Below are 21,360 nucleotides of genomic sequence, written 5' to 3'. Positions count from 1 at the left end.
TACTTATGTATATATCTCAGGTTAGGGTGAAGATTTGTACTTGTTTAAAGGTTTAAACCAACTGATATTTATGCATCTGTCCTAAGTCAGAAGCCTGTTGTTCAGTCATTTTTAGGTGTCAGAGATTCATAAGTGTTTCTTGTTTTTTTATTTTTATATAGATTAGACGGTTGATTTTCCTGTTTGAATTGTTTTTCACTTATCATGTTTTGGCCCTTTATAGCTTGCTATTCAGTAAATCATTTATAATTATAAAAGAAGTCATATTTCAAACTGCATTAAATGGTGTTAATATAACAAAAATCTGCTTACACATGTCTTTAAAAAAGTTTTTGGAAATAATTTATTGATTTCATCCCAAATAAATGATTTAATAACGGTTTTTGATGATGGAAGCATTTGACCTTGACTGGCTTTACAGCCCTTGCACAGTCGGTTATTGTTTGTCAGGGGTAGTCCCCTATTGGTATCTTGAAATGTACAATCAGAGTAAATAATCAGTCTAGTTCTTTGCCCAAATCTGCAAATTCAGAGACAAATTTACAATTTACTGATAACACTGTTTATTTGTATAATGAAAACTTAGTCATTCATTGCATTATCGAAAATGTTTTAACAAATACCGAATATTTGTGCTTATAGAGTTAATTTTTCAAATAAGCCATTTAAGGGGAGATAACTCTTTTATTACATAATTTATTCTGGACATACAAGGAAATTTTTAAGTTCGGTGACACCATATTTTCATTTTATTTTCTTTAAATATATTATAAAACCTATCTTCTCATATTTTATTTCAAAATTCTGTCTCATAGATTTCTTTCTATGCACAAAAATGTATCTTTTCATAAACAATCTAAGCAAATTTTGGCAATTTTGAACGACTTGTACCTTGAAAAATAGCATGGTGACCTTTACTTTTTATCATTTTTTTGAAAAAAGCATAGTAAAATCTTTATTTTGGCAAAGTATAAGAAAATTCTGTCATTTTGTTTCTATACCACTGAATTACCTTAATTACACTATATATAGTTTGCAGCATTAGAGATTAGGAACACTCTTCTTGTAGAATCTGAAGTCATATACCAGTATACTATTACAGTTATAAGCAACATCTGATGTAAATTTAAGACTGTTGCAACATATCACAGGTCCTAATTTTTATTATCTAAATGGACATAACAAGTTATAGCTGTTTTGTTTTGTTACCCGAGAGGTTTCCTTGGTGGACAATACATTAACAAAAAAATATGACCCCTACCTTTTAAACTATGACATGGGAATACAATGAAAAACTTTTTTGTAAATTTTGAGTCAAATGTACTTGACTTATAATTCAATGCAAACTTTAAAAACTTCCAGATAGTATCTTAACACAATCAAGTTTACATTTCCCTTCTTTTTCAATAAAATAATTACTAAACAGAGATTTTTTTATCTTTTCATATCTAACTTCAACCTAATTCAATAACACTGATAAAATAAATTTTCAAAAAACAGTTAAATCAACAAAGGTTATTTAGCTACCAGATTCTTTTTTTCATATAATACTATATTTAAAACATTAAAATTTCTGTCTCCTATTTTGCAGGAAAATTACTAAATGAATAAAACACAATGTAGGTTAAGCATCAATCAGCTGTTTCAGAATCTAAATGAAATAAAAGAAGAATTTGTATGAGCACACAAATACCCCTGCCTAAGCATTGCAAATTTAAAAAAGTTAAAATGGGGCACAACTCTAGAACAGTAAGTAACTCATTGACCAAATTCAACCTCAGTCAGGGAGCTATGATTCTTAGCATGGTGAATGAGTTTCATAAAATTTGGATGAGAAAAACTTAAGTTAGACAGTGGAAACAAAAATGGGACAGACAGAAAGACTCTCTTGCCTACACCCTAAAAATTGGGCAATTTCATTGTTCTTTCCCTAAAATGAACATAATGTCACATCATCATTAGATGAATTCTATGTTAAAAAGAGTTTTAACCAATCACAACATTTTTTTGTATGCTGTCGAAATTTAACCCAAAATGCATTAGAATGCATTCTGTAACAGCGAATAGGACAACAACCAAACAGTTTTAAAATTTACATCAAATGACGTATACTCTGAGGTCAACATATGGTCTTCAATCAATAAACAGGGTGTCGTGAATATAGGCCAAGAGACTTTAGAACGTTATGTTATGTAATTGTTTCCCGTACTTTCGCGCACACATTTTTAATGTAACGTAACGCTATTGTAACCTATGTATTTATCTTACGATCATAAAGCATCTCAACTAGCAATACGTTATTTTCTTCCACAAGTATTACAAAGACAATAACCCTCAAGATATTGGTGCTGTGACCAGGATTTATACTTATATCTTTGTCTCAAACTCTAAATTGCCCTGTTGTTAAAATATCAAATATCATCTACATGTGTAGATTGTTATAAATTTGCAATCAACAACAAACTCTTTAAAAAATAAAACATAAACCCGAAAAAAAACAAAAACTGACTGTACTAGTTAATGCAGCAGGGTTAAATCAAACTAGTTGAAACCATAGAAATATTACACATGTACTAACAGTTTTAGCCACACTCAGAAATGAGTGAGGACGAGTAACTCCATCAACATTCAGAAGATGATAAAGGTAGAACGGTGCACTGAGCCACAGGAAACCACATGGCACCCAAACAAGTAACGTCTGCTGGAAACAGTCTGTGAACTCTGGGTAGCTACCATTCAGTAACCTGGTCTCATCCTGTTTAAAAAAAAAGTTAACCTCATATTTAAATAAATAAGCAAAGCTGGTACCTCAAACATGAAAATATTCCATTGGTAAAAAAATTATCTCTTCTGCCTAGAATATTCATTTGATATCTTCTGCCTAAATAATTTCTTTTGTATCTTCTGCCTCCCTTTTTAATGATGAAAGTTCATAATAAACATCATCAGCAGTGGCAGACCAAGAAATTTTCAAAAAAGGGGGAGGGGTCAATGACTGTCTTAGTGGGGGCCCACTCCAGTCATCGACTCATGCTTCGGTAATTTCCTATATAATCAACCAAATTTTCCCAGAAATACGGGGAGCAGGGCACCCTTCTTCCCCTCCCCCATAAATTCGCTTAAGATCAGAGAGAAATACTCTAATTTTACTATGCAACCATAACTACTCATTTAAATACATTATAAATTATTAGAATACGAAATGACATACAGTCATGGTTAAAATTAATATCAATTAATAGTAACTTCTAAAAATAAATTTACAGCTAATCATCTCAAGACTATCATCATTTCTACAAAATTTACAAGCAGTGTAAGGGAGGTACATGTAATCAAACATATATACAACAGTATTCTTTAAATGGATTGGACTACCTCCCTTACACTGCTTTTAGATTGTCTAAATTGTCCTTTAACCCGAAAAACCCTAGTTTTCTCCCTTTTTTGCCCCAAATTACTAAATGGTTTGAGCCATTACCCCCAATAACCATCCCTTTGTAGTATGGAAACTTGTGGTATAATTTCAGATAGATTCATACACTTAAACACAAGTTATTGTCTGAAAACTGCAAAAGTGCTTATTTTTATACCTTTTTTAGCCCCTAATTCCTACACCTTTGGGATCATAACCCCCCCCCCCCCCCCCCCCCCCCCACCACCACCACCACCACCACCACCCCAAATCAATCCTAACCTTTCTTTTGTGGTTATAAACCTTGAGTTAAGATTTTATTGAATTTTATTTACTTATACTAAAATTATTATCCGGATATCATCATCTGTCTTTCGACGACGCTGACGACTTGATACCAATATACGATCAAAAACTTTTAATTTTTGAGGTCGTATAAAAACTATTTACATGCAAAAGTAATGATGATCAATGAAGCAACCAGTGTTTAAATCATAAATATGAAATGCATTTTCTAACCATAAATGCATGAAATTTTGTGAATGCTTTTCTGTGTATGCATGGAATATATTTCATGGGAACAAATTACATAATAATAATATACAATCAAATAATTTACATGATTTACCTTCACTCCATTCAAAGTAAAGACAGAATAGTAACGGTCCATAGATTTACAGCAGGGGGGCATAATAAAAGGAAAACGTGTTTGAGGATATAAATGCAACGACTTTAAAAGCTTTCTTTTCAGACGAAAATTGGACACAGAGTCAAGGAAAACACTTACTGCCCACTATGCCAGGACATATAAATATCACAAATGCACCCAAGAATTACCCATGAGGCCAAATAAAAAAAGAATTCTGTGTCCTACTACCCATGTTACCTTCCCTCCCTACTTTTTAAGCTTTTATAAGCCTACCCTAAAGTTTTTTTGTCATTTTCAGTAAGAATTGTTAAAGTCAGAATGTCCCTACCTCAATGTAAACAAAAATGGTAAATTAAAAAAATCCCTATCACCTGTACGAACTGTGATGCCCGTATATCACACAGAAACCAGGCGTAAAAATCATATTTTATCCTGGCGTCATTGAAGTGTTTACAAAATGCATGTCCAGGCGTCAACCAGGCGTAAAATTAGGCGTAATATTTAAATGAGTACGCCTGGTTCACAAAACAAGAGGCTCTCAAGAGCCTGAATCGCTCACCTTAAATTTTTTGCTTCCATGAATGATTATTTTGGGTTACAATTTATATAAATGGTTCTTCGATTCTGTCATATCTTCTTCAAAAGCAAAAACAAGAGTGGACACACTGAAATGTCTCGTTTGTCTCGTGTTCATAATATAATTTATGATGAAAGTATAAAAAAAACATTGTATACCCCAAGCATTACATGATTGCTGTTTACAGTTTATCTACATCTATAATAATATTCAAGATAATAACCAAAAACAACAAAATTTCCTTAAAATTACCAATTCAGGGGCGGCAACCCAACAACGGGTTGTCCGATTCATCTGAAAATTTCAGGGCAGATAGATCTTGACCTGATAAACAATTTTAACCCATGTCAGATTTGCTCTAAATGCTTTGGTTTTTGAGTTATAAGCTAAAAACTGCATTTTACCCCTATGTTCTATTTTTAGCCATGGCGGCCATCTTTGTTGGTTAGCCGGGTCACTGGACACAATTTTTAAACTAGATACCCTAATAATGATTTTGGCCATGTTTGGTTAAATTTGGCCCAGTAGTTTCAGAGGAGAAGATTTTTGTAAAAGATTACTAAGATTTACGGAAAATGGTTAAAAATTGACTATAAAGGGCCATAACTCCTAAAGGGGTCAACTGACCATTTCGGTCATGTTGACTTATTTGTAAATCTTACTTTGCTGAACATTTTTGCTGCTTATAGTTTATCTCTATCTATAATAATATTCATGATAATAACCAAAAACAGCAAAATTTCCTTAAAATTTCAGATAACAAAGATTTACGGAAAATGGTTAAAAATTGACTATAAAGGGCCATAACTCCTAAAGGGGTCAACTGACCATTTCGGTCATGTTGACTTATTTGTAAATCTTATTTTGCTGAACATTTTTGCTGTTTACAGTTTATCTCTATCTATAATAATATTCATGATAATAACCAAAAACAGCAAAATTTCCTTAAAATTACCAATTCAGGGGAAGCAACCTAACAACGGGTTGTCCGATTCATCTGAAAATTTCAGGGCAGATAGATCTTGACCTGATAAACAATTTTACCCCATGTCAGATTTGCTATAAATGCTTTGGTTTTTGAGTTATAAGCTAAAAACTGCATTTTACCCCTATGTTCTATTTTTAGCCATGGCGGCCATGTTTTTTGATGAAATGGGAATTAAAACACAAACTTTATTTAAGATACCCTAGGAATCAATCAGATGAAGTTTGGTTTGAATTGGTTCAGTAGTTTCAGAGGAGAAGATCTTTGAAATAGTTTACGACGGACGGACGACGAGGACAGACGGACGACGACGGACGCCAAGTGATGGCAAAAGCTAACATTTCCTTTCTGAAAGGTGAGCTAAAAATAGGCGTAATATGCATATGAGTATGCCTGGTCAATAAATAAACCAGGCGTAATATCCTTACATAATACTACTTATTTTAGATCAGTGTATTAACCTAGCTGTGTACTTTTGTGTATGTGAAACAAACTTCTGTACTGTTGCTTTAATTTCTTATTGTTGGACAAAAGAGCCAAATTTTGCAAAAAAAATCCCATGATCCTTTAAACAAAGCATTATGGGTATTTCTATTTACGCCATACCAACAGTTTTACGCCTGTAAGAAAATTTACGCCTTGCTTATTTTAATTTATGCCAAGTTTACTGCTTTTTTCTACACCCATAAGGACTACAAATTTACATTTCCTGCTCCTTTACGCCTGGATCTAGACACGTAACTACCACTTACGCCTGGTTAACGCCTTATTTCCAGGCGTTATCTCCTTATAATTTCGTACGGGCTAGTACCTACCTTTTTTTTCAAAAATTTAACAGTAAACACATATTATTTTTTTTGGCCACAACAGTAACCCTTGACCTGGCCATTAGAAGAGTATTGGATATGGCATTGCCTAATATAATCTAATAGTACATGTATGTCAAAGGAGCAGAATACAAATGTCATGAATGTATATATATATCATGTTTGAAGAGCTTTTGCATCTCGAAGACATGCACATGAAATACAGGGATCTCCATGGCCTGTTTAACGATGGCGCCCCGCCATCGTTCAAATGTCTTGCGCCATCGTCAAATGACTTGCGCCATCGTTAAATTGTATTGCGCCATCGTTAAATTGTCTTCCGCCATCGTTCAAAACTTCATCGTTTTTTTGCAGCCCGACGCCATTTTTTATCAATTATAATCAAATGCATGTAATTGCATAACCCTTAGGCTTTTTATGTTATAATCCAATACAGTTCTAACGCCTGGGGGATATCCGGATTAAGATCGCTAATCACTTGTACCCGAGCTTGTACAGGTAGATCAACAAACCACACAGGAGAATACTATCTGAGGATAGATGATCCATTTGTCGAATTAATCAAGTTTTAGCAAATGACTATGATAATTTAGATTACATAAAAAATATAATAATTCAGTTACAAAGAAAACAGTTAACAAGTCGAACACGTGCTTTATTTTGACTTACGCAATCAGCATCTCCCTTTTTTAAGAAGTACAAAATAAGACGTAAAACAGTAAATATTATTTCATTGCAAATAACTTGAATACTGCTGTAACGACAATTTAGAATTACTTTAAAAGTTTAAAAGTAAAACCTTAAATATTTCCTGTAAAGAAATATCGTATCGTAATTCCGAATTCATTTCGTATATTACAATCAAATTGATACATCCGCGTTTCCGGTTTCTATTCAGACTCGAAAGATGCATGTTGCACAGCATCAATTTGACAGATAAAGTCATTAAAAACGTTTTCATTTGTCAATGTTTGCTTTACAAATCTCTTTAACCTTTTACATAACCCGTACGAATCGTTTTGTTGTTGCTGCAAATCAGCCATACCGGTAATGGGGTCTGAATTTGACAACTTCCCATGAAAAATAAGCTCCACATCATTTGATTTTTAACCCCCATAACAATTACCAAAAATACAAGAAATCTACATGGGGACCTTCATGACAGCTTTTGGTCATTCTCGACTAAAGGGTGACCATGAAGACTTGGCATTTGAATGGTTAAAAACGACAATAAATGAAAATATTGATACTTCTAATTCTATAATGAAAATTCAAATAAATATAATTTAAATAAGCAATGATTTAGCATGTTCACCATTCCTTGTATAGAGGGATAAAATACTTCCGGTCGCGCTACACTGTACAGCGTAGACACGGTTTGTAATGTGAAAGTTCCTCCATCGTTCAATTTTCATCCATGGAGATCCCTGAAATATCTATCAAATTTATCTTTTCTTTGTAATATTTAGATGTATTGTGTGTTTGTTATATGTTCCATATCTAGTCCTACATTTTAGTTATTCATAAATGTTATATTTTAGGTCATAAACTAGAACTTTGTTCCATTTTTAGCAATTATATAATGAAATTGTTTTTTGAATGTCAGCTCTGATTTTTTTCGGGGAGAGAAGACCCCTTTTAACATCCGACTATGAAACGTCAAATTCTTTAAACTGCTTTAGCATTAAAACAATGCTTCATTGTGACTGAGTCTGATTCTTGATAACAACTTTTGTATGTTCAAGTAAACAAGTTCGGTTTTGTCGTTGTCCGATAAAAACGAACAGTCGCACCACAGATGCAATCAAAAAATTAAGGCAAGCATAAAATCATGTTTTCTATAGTACAAACCCATAGAGTTCCACCACAAAATTCTTCGAACGACTGAACCATTTCTTCTGACTTCACTTCATGACAGGCTAAAAGTTAGAGTAACTTCCCTTTTATAACCACAAAACTGTTCCTTGACTTAATCGACACCGACAGAGGTAAACTTTTCATCGCCGGGAACCAGGGCATCGGTTCACAAAATCGAACTACGTTCTGTTCTGTTCTGTTTTTGTAGTATTCCTCCACTATCTTGGAGAACCGCTGTTAATACAACGTAATACGTCCACTACTGTTCTTCAATTATGGACTGAAACACCATATAATCGTCTGGGGAAATACTTATTAATAAAATAAGATTATAGATCCTAGAATAAAGATGATTAAATGAATTATAGCATAGTTTTAATTGAGGATACGTATGCATGATTAGAGTAAAGACATAATATAATACAATATGAGTAAAGACTATATATGTCTCTGTTTATAATAAGAGCAATTGTTTCGTCCATGAAATTAATTTACAGATACTGTATATAGTCCGTGAAATTCTTCAGTGATATTTCAAAACTGTATGTAAATTGAAAGGATGTGAGATCTGGACATTAAGATGCATCAAGGTTTTGCTGCACTATACATAATTGAACCGTGACATGCATGACATAGGCGGAGCAAGCCCCCCTCCCCCTTTTCTGGAAAAAAATTTGGTTGATTAAATAGAAAAATCACTCAAGCATAACTGGAGCCAGTCACCTCTTAGGGCAGTCAGTACCCGCTCTCCCGAGGTCCCCTTTCTTCTTTTCTGGACCAATATATGTCTTAATCCCATTTGGTAAATCATTACCCGTATACATATAGTAAACTTTATGTATATACGCTGAGAACTTCTATGTAGGGGCTTGGCGCTGGGTCACTGAATCGCCAGTAACACACGGTAGCAATGTTTATTTTACAATAAAACAGGGGCTGTCTTGTATGTAGGTAAAAGATCTACGTAGAGCTTATGTTTACAGCCGATTACGATGAGTGTGTAGTTAAAGGTAATATCTTTGGTTAGCTTGCTTGCTAGCAAAACCGTGAAGTCATTATTAGGTCAGGCAAACAACACTTCTTTAAGAGTAGACTGGTCCGGCAGATAACCAATCTATCTGTCTCACGTTAGGACTATACTACTTCGATAGAAGGGTAGTATACCTAACCTTATTATGAGGGGGGGGCAAGGGGGTCCCAATAACAGCAAAACAGCAAATTGATTTGGCTCATAACAGATAACAAGGGATTAAAATGGACAAAAACAGATAATAGTAAATGAAATATTAAAATAATTTGGTCTTTGACAAATCAGTATTTCTTATTACCAATATAATCCTTTGTAATGCATTCCATTTTCTATGACTTTTCTAGAATGTGTTAAAATTACTACTCAATATATTATAATATTTTTTATACGCTCGTTTACGGAACGTATTATGGTATACTGTTGTCCGTCTGTTGTCAACATGTCGGACATTAACTCAAAAACTCTTTAACCAATTTACATTAAACTTTGGAATATTGTTTATATCTATTGACGTGAGCTCCTTTTTTTTTTTTTTTTTTTTTTTATAAATTTTTGATTTTAAGTTTCTGGGTAATGGGTTTTTTGTCGAGCCTGCAACTTTTGTTGTAGAAAGCTCGACATAGGGATAGTGATCCAGCGGCGGCGGCGGCGGTGTTAGCTCACTTCTTAAAAGCTTTATATTTTAGAAGGTGGAAGACCTGGATGCTTCATACTTTGTATATAGATGCCTCATGTTACGAAGTTTCCGTCAGTCACATGTCCAATGTCCTTGACCTTATTTCTATGGTTCAGTGACCACTTGAAAAAAAGTTCAGATTTTTTTTAAATGTTGAATTCTCTCTTATTATAAGTAATATGATAACTATATTTGGTATGTGCGTACCTTGCAAGGTCCTCATGCCCGTCAGACAGTTTTCACTTGACCTCGACCTCATTTCATGGATCAGTGAACAAGGTTAAGTTTTGGTGGTCAAGTCCATATCTCAGATACTATAAGCAATAGGCCGCTAGTATATTCGGTGTATGGAAGGACTGTAAGGTGTACATGTCCAACTGGCAGGTGTCATCTGACCTTGATCTCATTTTCATGGTTCAGTGGTTATAGTTAAGTTTTTGTGTTTTGGTCTGTTTTTCTCATACTTTATGCAATAGGTCTACTATAATTGTTGTATGGAATGATTGTAAGGTGAACATGTCTAGCGGAAAGATGTCATCTGACCTTGACCTCATTTTATGGTTCAGTGGTCAAATTTAGGTTTTTCAAGTTTGGTCTTTTTATCTGATAGACAGATACTATACGCCATAGGTCAACTATATTTAGTGTATGGAAATATTTTATGATTTATATATTAGTCGCGCAGGTTTTATTTGACCTTGACCTAATTTTCACGGTTCATTGCTCAGTGTTAAGTTTATGTGTTTTTGGTCTATTTTTCTTGAACTATAAGTATTAGGTCAACTATATTTGTTTTATGGAAGCATTGTTAGCTGTACATGTCAGTCTGGCATGGTTCATCTGACCTTGACCTCATTTTCATGGTTCATTGGTCTTTGTTTAGTTATCTTGGTTAACGTAACGTTTATGTGACAGTTGTAATAAAGCTTTATACTTAGGACTATCAACATAATATCAATGATTAGTAAAGAAGGCGAGACATTTCAGTGTGTGCACTCTTGTTATTCAATAAAATTGGTGTTTTTTCAGATAATATCTCAAAAATGCTTTCACAAAGCAAGGAATTTTGGTGAATTGTTTATATCTATTAACATGAGGTCACTTTCAATTTTTATAAATTTTAGAATTTACGATTCCGAGTTAACGGGTTTTATTAATTAAAAGGGGGGATTTTCCAGTTTTCAGACATAATAACACAAAGAATGTTTTCAGCAGTTCTCATGAAACTTTGCTAAAATGTTTATATCTATTGTTGTAAACTCCCTTTCGATTTTTATTAATTCTAGATTTTATGTTATTGAGTTGAAGGATTTTATTCATTAGAAAAAGGTGGTATTTCTAGTTTTCAAAAATAACTCAAAAATGCTTTCAGCAGTTCTCATAAAACGTTGGTGTATTGTTTATATATATTGACTGAAGCTCCTTTTGTTGCTAATAAAGAAAATGACCTAAAAGAGTTTGAATATTCTGACTTTTTCTAAATGACCATTTAATGAGGTGTGTGAATTTTTCTTAATAAGACTATGAGGCAGAGTGGTATATAGAGTAGAAAAAACAAAAGCACCAATTATAAGCATGCAATTTATCAAGTACTTCGAACGAATTTTGACACTCCAAAAGCAATTTATTCCACTATTTTCAAATGCCTTATTTGAACAATTTTTTATCAGCTGAGGTTTTTTTATTGTACCAAGTGTACTTGTAAGTAGAATAATAGTTTAGTAGGGAAACAATGGCTTGAAACGAAATAAATATTTGTTTGTAATGAGTTATGTGCAGCTTCGGACCCAAGTACATGGTTGGAACTTTCATTCTACAATGCATTTGGTCCTGCTTTGAAAAGAATCACAGAGCTGAGTCTATGTACCATGTTATATAAAAGGTTAAGTGGTTGTTAGGACCTAGTCCTTAATTGAGATCCTTGTCAGATATTCCTGGCCATATGTTTTCCTATTTGTCATATTAAGAATTGTTTTAATTTCATATGTTCGTACGGGAAACAAGGAACATTATTCTCATACAAAAAATTAAGATAATTCTAAATACACATTCATAAAAAAATGGAATTTATTACAAAGGATAATCATAAGATATACTTGAATTGTCCTGGACCTCCGATGATTTCTGATCATGAGATGGGTATATGTTAATGGAATCCTTCTCTGAATACGGGACAGACATATTAGTAGTGGTAGACCCCAATGTCCAATGATCTTCAATCTATACCGAATATTGACTGTTAAAAAAAATGCTAACATTCCAATTTTCAATAACAGTTAACAGCAAATACATTATCACAATAACAGATAACAAAAAAACTAAAAGCCAAATAACAGCTAACAAAGAATAAGACAATAACAGCTAACAGCAAATATATTTTCAAAATAACAGATAACAAAGAATTAAATTGCCCCATAACAGCATAACAGTTAAACCCCTTGCCCCCCCTCTATTATGACTTCATGGTTCAGCTTACAAGCAAGCTAACCAAGGATTCTACCTTTCCTTACACACTCAATAAAATCGGCCGTAATTGTGTTGTGCAGCAAACCAGCATTTTATAATATTTATATAATGAGGATTATTAAGGATATATGTCTTAAATCTGATAAATAATAAGACAATTTTTACCCGTTTTTTTCCATAAAATATATAATCGTGAGGATGTACAATACACAGACAAATAAACGAATATCGTACGAACATCTCGAGATTATGTCGTGTTATAGTAGTATCAGTGTTATTAATTGGGTTCTGCAATTTATACAAATCTTTGATTTTCGAATTTAAAGGCAAACAAGTTAATTGCATTTTCACATTATCATATCTATGTTCCATGCAAGAAATAAATAAAGCTTTCAATCATATTTAAGCCAGCATTACTTTTAGGTAAACAGTTAAAATGAGAATTGAGTTGATATATGGTCATACCTTTTCTATACCTAAAAAAACGTTGTAGTTTCCGATGATGTGATTCGTCCAGAGGTTATTTGTTCCGAAATAATAATAAGCATCTCTAGTCAAAATATACGGATTTGTGTAGGTAGCTGACAATCTATCCTATAATACTAACAGACCAACGGTGATTGGTTAGTGATTTGTATAGGTAACTGACCATCTATCTTTTATTATACCGACAGACCAGTGGTGATTGGTTAGTGATTTGTATAGGTAGCTGACCCTCTTTCCTATATCATACTGACATACCATTTGTGATTGGTTAGTGATTTGTATAGGTAATTGACCATCTATCTTTTATTATACCGACAGACCAGTGGTGATTGGTTAGTGATTTGTATAGGTAGCTGACACTCTTTCCTATATCATACTGACATACCATTTGTGATTGGTTAGTGATTTGTATAGGTAATTGACCATCTATCCTATATAATACTGACAGACCAGTGATGATTGTAGAGTGATTTGTATAGGTAGCTAACCATCTATCCTATATTATACTGACATAGCAGTGGTGATATGCTAGTGACATGTATAGGAAGCTGACCATCTATCCCAGGGCCGTAACTACATTGAAGCAAATGAGGAAAATGCCTCATGTTTGAAATTTCAACAAACAAAAAAAATGAAACAAAGGATTTTCTTCATATCAAATTGTTTTCACGGAAAGTGTCATACAAGAAGCAAGCTCTCTTCACTCTCTGATGTCGCCCCTGCATGTTTTTCGCGACCCATGTTTCTATTTTACTTTTAGTTTTCAGAGTTGATGGTCTATAATTGTTTGTACTTCTGTGTCCCGGGTTTGTCTTTTGTTCATTTATTGTCCTTCTTTATGACTATAGTCTGAGTGTATATTTTCATTTGTAAACGTGTGGTTTTGCAATTTTGCATGTCCACCGATGTCCAGACATTGTGCGAGAAAATATTTTAAGAATATACGATGCTACTGGACACAGAAAAAAAAATTGTCGCTTTTGCATGGAGAATTGAACTTGATATCAAAGAATACAATACTGGCTCTTTTTTGTAGATAAAACTAGATAGCTGACATGGTTTAAATTAAAGTAAGTGCACCAATTTTCCGGTATCAAATCATTTGAAAAAAAAAACCATCATAGTAAGGAATATGGAGTAAACGGGCACGGGACCTAATCGCAAACAAAGTCAATGCATAGAAATACATGTATACAAATGATCAATGGTCACAGTTTTTATTCCTGTTCTTCATCTTGATAGTTCCTGGAGGGTCTTCAACAATAAAAGAATCATTAATACCGTAAAACACGGTCAAGATGGTCCTTAGTGTGGACTTAAGCAGTAGTAGTACTTAAAGTATAATACTGCACTGTCACTATAACTATATCTAAATCTAGTCATAAAAAAATCACCAAAGTCAAAGCACAATACAAGACAAGAATAGACAGACAGATCTGGTTTTAATGATTATGAGAATTACGATTTTTGCTTTGTCCTACATATCGGTCTATTAATTGTGTCCTTAAAATTTAAAAGTCTTAAATTACAATGATTCTATGTTTTTGCTTTGAGACCAGAATATTGTAAAAAAAATTAGCTAAAAATGAATTGCGTTTTAATGTAAGAAAGAGTCCGGGAAACGCTCAGAATGCACGATTTTGCGTTATTTTTCTTAGTGCTTCTTGGGGCCTTGAGCGGCCCCCATACCCCTCGCCAAAATTTGTTTGCCTCGCTTCGCTCGGTGAATATATTTTGCCTCACTATTAAAAGAGGCTAGTTACGGCCCTGCTATCCTATATAATACTGACAGACCAGTGGTGATTGGTTAATGATGTGTTTAGGTAGCTGACCATCTATCCTATATTATACTGACAAACCAGTGGTGATTGGTTAGTGATTTGTATAGGTAGCTGACAATCTATCCTATATAATACTGACAAACCCGTGGTGATTGGTTAGTGATTTGTATAGGTAACTGACCATCTATCCTTTATTATACTGACATAGCAGTGGTAATTGGCTAGTGATATGTATAGGTACAATGTAGCTGACCATCTATCCTATATTTTACTGACAGACCAGTGGTAATTGGTTAGTGATTTGTATAGGTAATTGACCATCTATCCTATATAATACTGACAAACCAGTGGTGATTGGTTAATGATGTGTTTAGGTAGCTGACCATCTATCCTATATTATACTGACAAACCAGTGGTGATTGGTTAGTGATTTGTATAGGTAGCTGACAATCTATCCTATATAATACTGACAAACCCGTGGTGATTGGTTAGTGATTTGTATAGGTAACTGACCATCTATCCTTTATTATACTGACATAGCAGTGGTAATTGGCTAGTGATATGTATAGGTACAATGTAGCTGACCATCTATCCTATATTTTACTGACAGACCAGTGGTAATTGGTTAGTGATTTGTATAGGTAATTGACCATCTATCCTATATAATACTGACAAACCAGTGGTGATTGGTTAATGATGTGTTTAGGTAGCTGACCATCTATCCTATATTATACTGACAAACCAGTGGTGATTGGTTAGTGATTTGTATAGGTAGCTGACAATCTATCCTATATAATACTGACAAACCCGTGGTGATTGGTTAGTGATTTGTATAGGTAACTGACCATCTATCCTTTATTATACTGACATAGCAGTGGTAATTGGCTAGTGATATGTATAGGTACAATGTAGCTGACCATCTATCCTATATTTTACTGACAGACCAGTGGTAATTGGTTAGTGATTTGTATAGGTAATTGACCATCTATCCTATATAATACTGACAAACCAGTGGTGATTGGTTAGTGATTTGTATAGGTAGCTGACAATCTATCCTATATAATACTGACAAACCAGTGGTGATTGGTTACTGATTTGTATAGGTAGCTGACTATCTATCCTATATTATACTGATATACCAGTGTTGATTGGCTTGTGCTTTGTATAGTTAACTGACCATCTATCCTATATCATAATGACAGACCAGTGGCGATTGGCTAGTGGTTTGTATAGGTAGCTGACCATCTATCCTATACAATACTGACAGACCAGTGGTGATTGACTAGTGATGTGTATAGGTAGCTGACCATCTATCCTATATAATACTGACACACCAGTGGTGATAGGCAAGTGGTTTGTATAGGTAACTTACTATTTAATCTGTATTACACTGACAGACCAGTGGTGATAGACTAGCGATTTATATGGTTAGCCGACCATCTTTCCTATAATATTCTGACAGACCAGTGGTGATTTGTTTAGGTTGGTCTATGTAGTTTTGAAGTCTCATCATTTGACAGTTGACCATATACGAGAAACATCTGAGCATATTTAAATCACAGAATAATGCTTCTGATAGTTACTGTGGATTCATCATTATTCTTTGTTTACCATTTTTCATAGATTTCGTGGGTAAGGTAAACCACAATTTTCATTGTTCTATAAAGTATACATTTTCTGTAAGCTTGTATGTAGATATTGGCAAAACTATGAAAACAGAAGTTTTCCTCAATCCACGAAAATTGGTGCTCCTGAAAATAATGAACATATATATTTGTTTTTTGTTCATCATAAATCAGGCTGTTAGTTTTCTCTTTTGAATTGCTTTACATTTATCATTTGGGAAAGTTTTATAACTGGCTATGTGTAATTGGTTTTGCTCATTGATGAAGGTGTTACAGTGACCTGCATTTGGTAATTTCTACATCATTGGTCTCTTGTGGAAAGTTGTCTCATTGGCAACCACACAACATCTTCTTATTTTTATAGTGCCTGTGTTATAACACTGATCAGTTTGGTGAAATAAATTTAAACAAAACTGAAAGTATCTTGACCTATGATGGTTTACTTTTACAAATTGTGACTTGGATGGTGAGTTTTCTCATTAGCACTCATACCACACCTCTTATATCTATTAACATCAAAACATGGAGCACACCAGGATGGGATCCCCTCCACTTTGAAATGCCAGTTAATAGAATAGTTGGATATGGTAATAAATTTTTTCGACCTTCTTCTCTCCTCCTTACTAAAGATTTGTGAGTAATAAATAAAAGGAACTATATGACAATACTTTAGATTTATTTCTGTAATATTTACAGTTGCCATAATGTATAATATTTGACTGCACAAATTTTGTGCATAGATACAATAGTAATGTTTCAACAATTCATATATCTGTAAGGAACATATTTAACAAAAATATCATTTTTTATCATTACAACTATGTTCATATCATGACAGTTTACTGTAGGCTTAGTAATTTGTATGTATACCATACATTATCTTGATAAAAAAAAAAAATTGTAATTATTTTCTATTTATTTAAAACTTTGGCAATTTTAAAACATGCAATTTCTACTAAATGCAATTAGAAATAAAACTTGTAAAGCAAAATCAAAATTCTATCTAAGATTCTCTTCTTGGTTTGTGAAAATAAAAGGAGTATTCTAAAATGTAAAATAATAAAATATTCAATATTTCAGTACATGTTATAAGTATTTAGCCATTTCATTTTTTGATCATATTTTATAGAATAAAAACTTTTTTAAATTTGATTTTTGCTATATTTGAAAAGTGAGTAAGTAGGTGCTTGGTGTATATAAGACAACAATCTCATAAAATACTTAGAAATAATCAATATATAAAAAGAACAGTACTTTAATTGCCGTTTTCTTTTATTGCTGAACTTAAGCTGCTGTTTCCAAATAAAATGAGGACCCTCTACTGTGCTTCCCACAAAAAAGTGGTTTACATAAAATTATCTGTATTAGCAACCATAAAGAGTTAAAAAAATTTACGGAGAATTTCAATTTCTGATTCAATTATATAAATCTGCATTAAGAGCATAAAACAACCTGAAAAGGTTTTAAAACACCAACTTGCATCAGAATTTTGTTGCTTCTGTGGACACAGATTGATGTCAGCACAAAAGAAGATGACATCACCACACAAGTGTATACTGTTGCCTTCCAAATTTGACTATTGAATTGTCTTTTCAATTTACAATTTTAAAATACATTTTTATTTTTATCAAAAATCAGGTCATGAGATAAGAAGGACACACAGATATTTTTCCCCTTTCCATTAGAAAAGGCCACCTTTTTTTTTTTAACCTAGAAGAATAATGACAAAAATACTTTTTAATCAAGAAAAATACAAAATCAATGGCAGCTTAAATAATAAATTATAGTTTAAATATCTAAATGTTCAAATCTAAAAATCTTCCCCAATCAAAACTATAAGAAAATGTTTTTCTCTGGTCATTCTTGCCCAAGAAAACTGTTACAGAAACTAACAAAGTCATAACAGAGAGATCATTCAACCTTGCTCTTGAATATTCAAATATATTCAAATCTTGACAATGGCAAGATATAACAAATAAGAAAATGAAATTCAACAAAAAAATGAACACAACTATTTCATAAATGCAAGGAGTTACAGCCCTTTAATAATAAGAGTTATAACCCCTTGATAATACTAGAGTATTGCAGAAAAGCAAATAAAACAAAAAAATAAAATAACTAGAACACAAGCGGTTTTGTTCTTATTAACTATTAAAAGCTGGATATGATGTATAAATAGCATGTTTTACTACAGTATATACCCTTTTATTGCTTTTATCTTTAATCAGCAGTATTTAAATTTGTTTTCATAATAAAAATTTTAATGAACACAATATTTCAAGAATGAGACAATTTTAGACTAGTAAAAACTTACAAAAAGTCTGCCATTTAAATGTTCTCTAACAAATACTAACATCTAATTGTCTAAAGCAATTGTATAATTAAGAATGTTTTTTACATAATACAAAATGATGGATAATTTACAATTTAATGACATAAGTGGCAGATTCAGTATCTGATACTCCTCGATGATTTCTACGTAATTATTTTTGTAATTTCAAAAATAAAATGGAAAATTGCTGAACTTTACTACAAAAAAAGTACAAAAAAGCTTGCTAAGAGAAAAATTAACCATATCATTTTCAGGAATTTTGTGTTAAAAGGTTCAAAATTCTTTTCTTTTTCGAAATATGTGAAAAATGATAGATCATAATTCAGATATAAAAAGAATTTAAAACCATTTACAAAAAGGAGCATATAAAAAACCTTTAATATTTTAATCATTCACTTATTAAAAATACTACGCATGAAAAATTCAAAATATGATCATCTATAAAAGTTAATTTAAAAAAGAAGCATTTTAGGACATTTTGATTAATGATTTTCTTATGGAGATCAAAATGTGATTTTCAAACATGCGCTGGATTTAAAAAATATATAACCACTATGCTACTTGTGAAATTCTGTCTAAAAAACAACAATATTTGGGCACCAATAAATGAACACAAGATTGCCTTAAGGCAAACATGAGAAGGGCATCCTTGGGTGGAAACTCTGTAAACCTATGGCACTTAGATAAGACACTGTCTGATAATGATATGCATATTCATAAAATTTCCTGGGTGTTTCATAGGCATTTTAACTTGTCATACAGTTGGGAAATATCCGTAAAAAAAAATTAAAGTAGAAATTTGTTCTTATATGCAGTAAAGCAGATCCTCAATTGATCATTTTTTTTCCATTATACTACCAGTTAATTGTAAAAGTCAAATAGAAATTTGTTCTTATATGTAGAAAAGCAGACTCAGATCCTAAACAGTTTTTTGATCAAATATCATAAAACAAACAAGTCTATTTCATTTTGGAAATATTTAAAACTATTTTCTATGTTGATATTTTTAGCACTTACTGAACGGTGTAGCCTATTTTCTCCAATTTTAGTTCAAAATCAGGAAAAAATTGATTTTTTTGTGTATAATTTTATTGGATGGGACATGATTTTATTTGCTACTACACTTTCATTGAACCAGAACAATAAGAATTTCTACTGATTTATTGCCTGAATTTAATATTTTCATAGAATATAACATTACAAGGCATCTAAAAACATATTAAAAATTGGACGAAGTTTTTACAAAGGCACCAAGGAAAACTATTTGCATCAACTTGAATAAATATCCTTAAAAGCACATTTATTAAAATAAAATATAACAAATATAACAAGTGTGGCCACAATGCCACATACCAATTTACAACAATTGGCCAACCAAAATAAACAAATTATGGCCAAACAAGAAATAGAAATTCTTGCTATTAACTAATCAACAAGTAACATTTTCCAACCTATCAACCTGATTGGTCAAATTTCTGACTTATCAATCTGATTGGTCAAATGAACTCATTTCCTATATCATGGTCTATAAAATGTACACCTCAAGATCACATGATCAGTAAAAGTCAACAAGCAGACGCTGCTTGTAAAAAAGTCATAAAAATTATCAAGTAAAAACTTGATCTGCACTTTTGAGTCACTCTCCACAAAAACTGTCATGCTGAAGCTAAACATAGCTTTTCCATCGTTCAAAAATCTTTTCTGCTGAAAAGTCATACCATATCACCGCTTTATCACAACATTTCAAACAGCCGAAAATTCTTTGCCAATCAAAACAAAAGTCTGCAATCATGACTGTTTGATCTCAAGCCATCCTATACCTTCCAGCCCCGACAACAAAATGTTTGCGGAACAAACTATAAATAGAATATATTATTCTGCTGCCTCTACAGCTTCAATCACAGATCACGGTTAGTTAAAACCAAGCACTTAACTGACTACTCATCATCCTTGTCAGGCTGAGGCTTGACATCACATGCTTCAAACAGCTCCTCTGGGGTGTATCCCAGAAGACTGTGAAGATCACAAACAAATCTGTACACATAACGCTTGCCTGCGGTTTTGTGTATAATGTTTTTGTCATAATAGTATCTAAGACCCCTGCTTAACTTTTCATAGTTCATTTTGGGTTTGTTTTTACGAATTCCCCATCTTCGTGCAACTTCATCAGGATCGGATAGTTTGAACTCCCATCCATCTCCTGACCAGCTTATGAAATGTTGACATGACTTGTCCGTCAGCTGTTCAAGTAAAAACTGCCACAACTGTATTGGTCCGCTTCCTATAAATGTAAATACAGATACCTTTAGTATATGCATCTTGCTAAGTATTATAAGAATTCATTGTAGATATATATGTGTTTGCCTGTTTCTCAAAATTCACTAGCCACAATGACCAAAAGCATTTACAGTGAAGAAATAACCTAGTGGAATTAAATATATATATCTTATATCTATCAATGTGTCAACAATATGTATAAAACCCTGCAAGACCCTAAACAGTAATCAAGGTTGTTAAAACCTCCCCTCGTTATATATGAAACTGAAAATAACATTGATGCTTTACAAATTCACTTTAAAATATATTGCCAAAAAACAAAAACAAATTACTAAAGGTGATGATTTAAAGTTAGATTTCACAATACTTATGGTTCCACA

General features: G+C 32.7%; 2 protein-coding genes across 4 annotated transcripts in view; both read right to left on the bottom strand.

Moving 5' to 3' along the window:
* The window catches only part of LOC139524339 (multidrug resistance-associated protein 1-like), a 119,647-nt gene extending 111,232 nt beyond the window's left edge, over positions 1 to 8,415 (bottom strand). The window contains exons 1-2 of the mRNA XM_071319104.1: positions 8,302 to 8,415; positions 2,579 to 2,755 (exon numbers count right to left, since the gene is read on the bottom strand). Of these exons, the coding sequence (XP_071175205.1) occupies positions 2,579 to 2,755; positions 8,302 to 8,343 (219 nt within the window). The 5' untranslated portion in view covers positions 8,344 to 8,415. The remainder of the gene's footprint in view (positions 1 to 2,578; positions 2,756 to 8,301) is intronic.
* Positions 8,416 to 17,030: 8,615 nt separating this feature from the next.
* Positions 17,031 to 21,360, bottom strand: part of LOC139524296 (transforming protein p54/c-ets-1-like) — a 37,872-nt gene continuing 33,542 nt past the window's right edge. For all 3 annotated transcript variants that reach the window (XM_071319037.1, XM_071319038.1, XM_071319039.1), the window contains one exon: positions 17,031 to 20,984. In XM_071319037.1, coding sequence (XP_071175138.1) covers positions 20,641 to 20,984 — 344 coding nt within the window. In that variant the 3' untranslated portion in view covers positions 17,031 to 20,640. The remainder of the gene's footprint in view (positions 20,985 to 21,360) is intronic.

The sequence above is a fragment of the Mytilus edulis genome, chromosome 5 (assembly GCF_963676685.1).
Source record: "Mytilus edulis chromosome 5, xbMytEdul2.2, whole genome shotgun sequence".
Classification (NCBI taxonomy): domain Eukaryota; kingdom Metazoa; phylum Mollusca; class Bivalvia; order Mytilida; family Mytilidae; genus Mytilus; species Mytilus edulis.
Note: the sequence above shows the minus strand (reverse complement) of the source record. Positions and strands in the feature narration are given on the sequence as shown.